This window comes from Silene latifolia, chromosome 1 (assembly GCF_048544455.1).
Source record: "Silene latifolia isolate original U9 population chromosome 1, ASM4854445v1, whole genome shotgun sequence".
In the NCBI taxonomy this organism is placed as follows: Eukaryota; Viridiplantae; Streptophyta; class Magnoliopsida; order Caryophyllales; family Caryophyllaceae; genus Silene; species Silene latifolia.
Window position 1 is genome coordinate 168,362,074 of NC_133526.1, and position 8,889 is coordinate 168,370,962.

Below are 8,889 nucleotides of genomic sequence, written 5' to 3' on the forward strand. Positions count from 1 at the left end.
TTCGCTGTTTCCTAATTTCTGTCGAGGACTGACAACTTGGGGAAATGACGCAGCATTTGCCACGCCTCTTCGAAGAGTCGCAGCTCATGCTGCGCCTCTTCCCCAGGTCCTCTTTCCGTGTTGTCGGCCACGGATCTTTCCTATTTTGCTTTTGGCTAAGTTTCCTATTCCTATAGGAACTCAATTTGGTAATTTCGACTAAATTACCAAGTTTTATGTTTCCTAATCATTTTCGGGTTCGCTTTTCAAGGCAAAATCGACATTATCGCCAAAACGCGCACACTTACTCATTTTCATTTTTTTGGGGGGGGGGGGGATCATTTCACTACTCTTTTCAATACACTTATACATTTCTTTTAATTTTATTTTTTAGGGGGTATCCCACCCTACCGTCCGGTCATTTTTGCTCATTTCTGGACATTTTTGCTCATTTTCTGCTCATTTTGGTCATTTTTGCTCATTTTCTGGTCATTTTTGCTCATTTTCAGGCACTCACTTTTTTTACTTTTTTTTTTTATTTTGCGCCAATTTAGGCGGAGGAGGAACCATCCGCCCATCCATCCTCACCCTCGTCGGGACCCTACCTGCAAAGTAGTCCCTGACGTAGGAGCTCGGCACCAACCCAGGAACGCTGGCAGTACTCGCCGCCAGGTTCCAGCCAATCAGACTCCTTGCCTCGGCCGATTCTGCTCTCATGGCCGTCAACGGCCACACCAAGGGCTCTTCTCCACACGGCAGGCCCGAGATCATGCCGTAGTCCTTCAAAGTGACCCCGATCTCTCCAAAAGGCATATGGAAAGTCGAGGTCGTGTCCCAGTACCGATCAAAGAAAGCTCGAATCAGGTTAAGGTTAGCCTGAATCTTCTTTTCCCTAATCGCCCTCCAAGCTCCTACCAAAGCCCCGAAGGCTCCCAGCTCGATGATGGCTTTCTCCTCCTCTGACAGCCTCTCGACGGCATCCGTCATCGTCGTGTAACCGAAAAAGGACCTCAAGTTCCCTGCCTTCTGGATCAATTCAATTCAAAAGCTATCTTTAGCATAAGACAAATGAGAAATAAAACGGCAAATAAATAAAAGAAATAATAGGAAATAAAAAGGTCAAAACTTAACAAACTCCTCGCCGTCTTGTAAGACAGGTGCCTCTCGGTCCACTTCAGCGCACCCACAAGCTGGCGACCACCTCGCCCCACGTTGGCCCTCCGCGGGACCTCCTCAACCTCCTCCTCCTGTCTCTCTCCCGCCACGAAAGCACGAGAAGGGTCAAAGTACATGTCCATGGGGACACTCCCCGACGTAGAAGGTATGTCACCTGCAAAGGCAAGGCAAACAAGGCCATGTCAAGCCATGACAAGCCTCTTTGAAGCCGTTTCAAGCATTTTCGATCATTAAAAGTGGTTTTTCTTGCCATCTTTGGCCATTTCTTTCAAAACCCGACAGCACATGTGGTAGGTTGGGGCAATTCAAGTCTAAGCTCAAGCCTAGTTGCGGGTTTGAGTCAATTTCGGCAGCATTTCGCTATAATAGAGATTATGCCCTAAAAAGTGTCCTGAAAGAGTTGCCACAAATCGAAAATTCGACATGATAACAAGTTTACCCATTACACAAGGGTTCCAAAATACCAAGTTTCATCAAAAATGGACAATCTGAAGGTCATTTTCGAAGCAATTTCCGAAACAGTGAGAAACCGTCTCATTTTTCGCCCAAATGCTCAATACTAGATGAAAATTCAAAAAGAATACATGGTTATGTTCCTAACATTGTCAATTATCCATTTCTAATATCAATTTTGCAAGACAAACCCATTTGAGGCAAAAGGCCCAAATTTTTGGAATAAAGGGAAGAAAAACCCTAATTTTTTCGATCAAATTCAAGCAAAAAATGCAAATTAAAGAAAGAATAAGAGACATACCTCGATTAGTCATGGTTTATGGCACGATTTGATCAAGTTTTGACAAGTTTTGGTTAGAATTTGAGAGAGTTTAAGAAGAAATTGTGTTTTGTGTTTATGAAAATAAAACACGGTTTATCGGGTTTTTACTCAGACAGGGACAAGCCCAAGAAAAGAAGCAGCACTAGCTGCGACACTTCCAAAAGCCGCAGCTTTTGCTGCGCCTATTCCCCAGCGAGTCCTCAGCTCCAAATTTGAAAGTTCGTTATAAGTTTGTTATTTGTGGGCCCAAGTTTTGTGCGCCTCTTCTCCGACATCTTATATCATACACTTAGCTCTCTTGGGCATTCTTTTAGTCCAGACCTAAGGTTTTTAATAGACTGCAAAACCGTCACAGTACTTTATTTCTCAGCAAGGACCCTTTGGACGTAGTTTACGGGCCCATCTTTTATTATCAGGATTTCGTTTGCGACAACCGAGCGGATTTCCAACAGTGCTTAGGATACGCCACTATCAGTCAAGCCTCTTCATTTTCCTTGACGGTGTTTAAGATGCATCTTTGTCAATGCATTTATATTCCCAGCGAGAGTTCATTATAGCCAATGTACTTCTCGAGAAGCGAAGTTTGTTTGAGAACAGACACAAGCAGATCCCCCAAGAATGATTCAATCCCGACAGAGTCATCCATATATTCCCCCAGCAATATTTTGCGGTATTGCTCATGGTGATCAAGATGTTCCTAGTCGTCCATATATACTCCTCTAGCGATATTTTGCAGTGTTGCTGTTGACAATCAAGACATTATATGTTTTCCCCAAGCGAGATTTCGTTGCCATTCACAGCCCACGGTTTCTCAGATACAGAGTTCGCTTGAGACCGACGCAAGCAGATTCTCCAGCAGTTTCTCCCAACGTCCTGCTAACCCTCATACATATCAAATCCTTCAAAATCTTTCAGATAATACTTCGATCTTTCAGATAATCCTTCAGATCTTTCAGATAGTCTTAATTTCTTCAGACACCAAGTTATCTTCAGACCAAAAGTTTCGCCGAAACACCTTCAGTCCCGTTTGACCCAGGAGTATCTCAGGTATGGTTTCTTCTTATGGCTGACGAGCTTCCTTACGTAGTCTAATGGACTTTAAACGATCCTCCCCGATAGTCGACAGACTCTAAAATGTTCCCGACGACAGGTCCTTGATTTAGACTCCTTGAGCCGCCTTGCGTCGCCATTCGTCAGGTTGTAATCTTCGATTGACCTGATGGCTATACTTTAACTTTCGCCTTGTCCAAGCTTCAGTCAAAGTGGGGGCTCTGTAGATACCTCATTTCTACACCTCCCGCCAACCACCCAGTGATGATTGGGCTGCATGCTTGGTACGCGCAACGATTTATGACAGTTCGTAAGTTTATCGTCAGGTGATAGCTCAAACACTCGAGTCTACCCCTTGGTCGTCATCTACGGACCGATACGGGCGTTTTGACAGTAATTAGAGTTTATTTGGAGTCCGGGTCAAAAACTGCTTCATTTTCTAAGAAACCGTTTAAAATGCCGAGTCGGAATGTTCTAGAATGTTCTAGATATTTATTCCCAATCAAATTTTATATATTTTGATAAAATATCTCCCGTATATCATATTTTACGGAATAAGGAAATATAGATCTACAACAATTCCATAACAGAAACGCGTAAATCTTTCTTCCGGAGGAGGAAACCTCTAGGGAAATGACGCAGCAGATGCTGCGCCTCTTGGAAGGACCGCAGCAGCTGCTGCACCTCTTCTTGAGCCCTTTTTGGCTATTTACGGAATATTTCCGTGATTTCTTTCCAAAGTTTGTGTCATTCCAAAACTCTTTCACATTTTTTGGTATAAATAGAGACCTCCGGTCTCCATATTTTTCACGCGAGTGTCCGCCTTTCTCTTCTCTCTTTGCATTCTAGACCTTGCTCTAAGCTTTCGACGCCTACGTGCTTGATCAGTCGACCACGTAAGCTCAGATCATTCTGAGTACCAGTCACGTTGCATGACCGACCAATTTCACCACTACACATCAATCAATCAATTAATTTAAAATCCTCCAACAAGGGCACTTTCTACATACATTCGAGTCGAGCAATCACTAACGTTAACTTAGTTAATCTCGTTCCGTCAAACATGTAAGTCTGAGGGTGTAAATCCCACTTTTAATTTATGTTTTTATTTTTGTACCAATTAATGTAACGTTTACGTCGAAAGTACATTCAAAAACGATTTTAAAAACCCTTTTGTAAAACCGTTTTTTACAAAACAGAGGAGATCGGACCTCAAGAAGAAACGCAACAGTAGCTGCGCCTCTTCCAAGAGTCGCAGCATATGCTGCGCCTCTTCCAGAGGCTGCTTGCTGCTTCTGCTCTTCTTCTTCTTCCTCGGGTTTCCATTGTTTTGTCTTTTTCGTCTTATTTTCTTTCATCCTTCAGTACATAAACATCTTTTAGTAATTCTCTTTTAATCTTAATATTTTATTTAGACTTAAATCTCTTATAATTCGATATTTGCGGGTTTTTGTCAGTATATCAAACCCGGATTTTAGGAACTCGATTTGTCCATATCAAGTTTCTGGGATTCGTATTTTGTACACACTTTTCATATTCTGTTCTGTTTTGTTTTTCAACCGTCTTAAATTCAAGTTTAGTAAATAAATTAATTCTGACACCGTAAATAAAATCTAACTCGTTTTAATTCGTTTTAATCCATTTTTGTCGCTTTTATGACGGTTCCTAAATGAATGTAACCTGCTATATCACTTTTACTCGAGTCAATAATTGATCTTAAATTTACCAATGAATATTAACGGACCGTGGTTCTGACTTCACAGACAGAGATCAACTCAAGAACAGACGCAGGAGGAGTCGCGCCTCTTCCAGAGGACGCAGCAGATGCTGCGCCTGTTCTGAGGTGATTTTTGTCTCTGAACTCGTTTTCGCCTAGACGTAGCTTCTAATTACGTGTTTAATTAACTAATAATCGTAATATCGCCCCCTAATCTGATCTATTTTTTTTACTTTAATTTCTAACCTTTTTATCTTCCTCTAATTTCATCTTCGAAATCCGTTTCAAGTGTATTTTTGACGTAAATCAATTAAACCATTGCAATCATTGTAATTTTAATTATTGTAATTTATTTACAGTTTGTTTATCGCTCTTGTTTATCGCTCTTGTATGATTTATTTACTTGTCTTTCACATGTAATCAATCTAACTCTCAACTTTGACCTTAATTGTTTGCTAAAATTACGTGTTAACCGACATAGTTTAATCTCACATGTTAGGATTAATCTGTGGATGTTGCATTGCATCCATATTATCGACGATATATCAACTACGAACGATTTCCCTAATCATTAGTAGATGCCGCTATCGAGGCGGGTGGGATTTCAGTAAAAGGACTTCCTAATACGTACCCTCACCCCTTACTCAAGATCTTTGTGAACATCCGTGTTCATTGGCATCCACGATAGTCATTCTAGACATAGAATGGTAAGGGTAACGAGTTCTTAGTGGTCATGTCACTACTTTGTGTCTTGACATGGCACGAGGTATTCGAACGGTTCCAATTTCGCATAAAAATTGGTGACGACTCCACAAATGCACGCTTTATTCAAGCGCTTCCGCGCGCGCCGCCGGTGGCCCATGTCCACAGCTACTTGATAAAGCAGCACATCGAAGTGACCCCAAAGAGACAAAGAAGTTACAACTACAAGTGAACGGGAGTTTAAGCGTGACGCTCAAATATCTTAAAGTAAGGATATTTCAAGCTCACCTGAGATTTGCATTTCAGTCCAAGCTAGGCCATTGTATCATGGTTTTTGATCTTGGAGGAGGGTGTTTTGGTTCCAAAGGTTGATTCCTTCTAACAGAATTGAGGACAATTCCGTCTCAAGAGGAAGGGGATGATACGATTCCTGGTTAGTGGTCAGTGTAAGGATCCGGAGTCGAACACGGGTGAACAAGTTCATGTGGCATTGTTGGCATATTGTTTAATGAGGGCCCAATATCAAGCTAGAAGGTGACATGTTTGTTAGAGCTGAGTCCGAATTATCAGAAGTTATTTAGTTGAATAAAAATTGATCATTGATCAGATTTAGTTGTTAAGTTAAATGAAGATTAAATTTACATTTTATTAATTGGTTTTTTATTTAAGTTAGGAGTCTCATTTGTTAAGGAGACGATTAGTTATTTAAGAATTGCTTTATATTCTGTTTTAGGCATTGAACGTTTAATAAGAATTCCAGGAAAAAACGATCAAAGGTTTTGATCAAAACTTCGATTTGAGATTGCACTTCAAATCCCCGTTTAGCAATCGAACAAGGTAGTTCGTTTGTTAGGCACCATTAGTTCGCATTTAAGGTCGAATAACAAAGTAAATATCATGTTTTATTTTTGTGTTCAATCAATGAAGTGGTCCATACATTATTAACAGGAGTTTAATCAAAGCATACAAAACCTAAATTTGACACTTAGAAGCTTGACAAAGGTATAAAAGGTAGACTGAACATAAAAGTGGAATCGAGAATTCGGATTGGACTAAAAAGATAATCCATCCGTAGTTGCTAAATAACGGCCTAATTGGGGAGTCCAAGTAACTTAGTAAAGGGGTGTTTGTTTAGGTTCACTAGTGTGACTATAAACACCCTAAACAAGACAATAAACGTTGGAAGTTTGAAGAGATTAATAAGTTGATTAATTGTTCATCCTAAGAGGCTTATTCATGCTCCAAGCATCAATGTGGTCCACGGTTATGGCTTGTGTGCCATTGTTGAATACATGCAAATGTGCTTTCTCATTCACTGCTAGACTTGGATAAACCCTTGATAATATGCATGTTTTTCCTCCTTCCCCAAAACTTTCTATAACTGAGTGATCAATCTGCACAAAAGTTGCAACCTATTGTTATAAGGGGTTTAAGACGATCTCTGGGCGACATTTCTTGAACTATACATATGTAATTTGCTGATTACAGTATAAGATCATTAATCAAAAACAAGACTTACCAAGGATCTAAGGGAGAGTTTCTTATCTGCCAAATCGACATTTACAAAGCCGGCAAATGATGGTTTATATAAATTTTTGCCTAAAGAAGAGCTGCCAATTAAAGCACACAAATTAAGTGTCAGTTAGTAACAAATGATACAAACTACGTACTGAATACTGATTGAAGTTAAAAGTGTACTCCGTAACTAAAAGAAAAGATAGAATAATCGAATAACCTTGTTGCATCAGAGCACAAGAGAACGACATGCTTATTCGATTGATCCTTGAAAATTCGGAAAAACACAGGAGTATACTCTTCCAAGTTATCGGAAGCAAGTGTGAGTAACCCAAAAGGCCCAACTCCACCCTTCACAGTAGACCCCTTTTGGGTACATAAATCCTGTGGATTGGTCCACCTTGGATCAAACCGTTCAGCCTTGTCCAAACTTGGTATGTGAAATGTTACCTCAACGTCAGCCTGAATAAACTCGACAAAAATGATCGATGCATTCCATTACAAACAATTCGCTACATCATCATAACTTAAAATGACTACAAAATCGTCCTATATTGCAGGAGTTGAAAATAAGCAAACCTGAGCAGCAGTAATTCCCTTAATTTCGACATGTTTTCCTGTCTCGAGATGAAGTTTGCTGAGCTCAACTTTGTTGCCTCTAAGTGTGTTCAACTCTTCAACAGGCCATTCTAGCAATTGCTTCCCACTTGGGTCCAGCCATATAGTCCTTGGTATCGCCTTATAAAACAATCAACGTGTTACTTCCCCTCTTCGATTATCTCTTTCTTATCTTCATTATTTGGATTTTTCAGTCATTTCTTTAAGTTTCCGTTTTAAATATGATCACGGCAAAAGGGGTAACATAGAAAAAATAAGAGGTAGAGACGTAGAATTGTACCTGAACTCCAGCCCATCCGTTTGTTACGGATTGTTGAGGGTCACATGATTCATTAGCCCAACCCCATAATATTCGACGATTTTTATGGGGGTCATAAAATGATTTGGACGCATAGAAATTTCCATAGTCATACCTTAATCCTTCCCAACCGTCAACGGAACCGTTTATTGGTGTATATTTATCTTCGATTGGATCATAGTGCCCTATTGTGTAATAGTCATACCGGGTTATATCAAGGCTAACCTTAAGAACATGTTTGACATTAGATCCCAATATCGACGTGTCCAACCCGTGTTTGCCTTTAATTGGTACCGGGTAAAAATCTGGACATTCCCACATTCCGGTGTCCGGGGCACTATGCAGAGGATGTTTAGCCTTGATCCATTTCTTAAAGTCCTTACTCCTATACAAATGGGCCATCCCCCTAAGCTTTCTTTTCCCACCTACAATAATTTTCCAATGCCCGTCGCCTGTGGACCACGCGGTAGTCGGGTCTCGGAAATAAGTAACATTCATGTCAGAACTCGGGTTGATGATCGGGTTAAATTCGGGTTTAACCCATTTTCGGAGTAAAGGGTCAGAAGGATCGGCTGGATATGCAAGGTTTTGGACCTGGTCCTGTTGGGTAGATACCCCAGTGTAAAGCAAAACAGGCCCATAGTCGGGTAAAACCGTAGCGGAACCGGACCAAACCCCATTAATGTCAAAAGAGGAGCTCTCATGAAGAGCAGGCTCAAGGGCAACCCAATTAATAAGGTCCTTTGAGACAGAATGTGCCCATATGATGTTGCCCCATGTTGATCCCCATGGATTATATTGGTAAAATAAATGATACCATCCCTTGTAAAACATTGGCCCTGATCAATAATCAATTATTTTAGTCTTAATAATCAAATTAATAAGCTAATAATAAATGATTAAACTAGATAAAACTCACCATTTGGATCTGTTTTATGGTTGAATCATTGTGCAATTGCGCCCACCAATAGATTCACACAAAACACAAAATTTGATTAGTGAGACCAACCAAAAAAATAAATAAAGAATTTTTTTTTATTAGCTTACTCTAAAAATGAT

General features: G+C 40.3%; 1 protein-coding gene across 1 annotated transcript; it reads right to left on the bottom strand.

Moving 5' to 3' along the window:
- Positions 1-6,299: 6,299 nt before the first annotated feature.
- On the bottom strand, positions 6,300-8,669 carry LOC141611321 (beta-fructofuranosidase, insoluble isoenzyme 1). Its single transcript, XM_074429840.1, has 5 exons — positions 7,813-8,669; positions 7,494-7,652; positions 7,135-7,376; positions 6,919-7,009; positions 6,300-6,793 (listed from the first exon to the last, which is right to left on the bottom strand). Exons 1-5 carry the CDS (start codon positions 8,662-8,664, stop codon positions 6,608-6,610), a joined length of 1,530 nt encoding a protein of 509 aa, XP_074285941.1. The 5' UTR covers positions 8,665-8,669; the 3' UTR covers positions 6,300-6,607.
- Positions 8,670-8,889: the final 220 nt, after the last annotated feature.

Coding starts and splice junctions, on each gene's coding strand:
- LOC141611321 (XM_074429840.1), bottom strand. CDS start 8,664: ATGTTTTACAAGGGATGGTATCATTTATTTTACCAATATAATCCATGG. Junction 7,010..7,134: donor TTGTGCTCTGATGCAACAAG/GTTATTCGATTA, acceptor TTTAATTGGCAG/CTCTTCTTTAGGCAAAAATT. Junction 6,794..6,918: donor AACTCTCCCTTAGATCCTTG/GTAAGTCTTGTT, acceptor ACTTTTGTGCAG/ATTGATCACTCAGTTATAGA.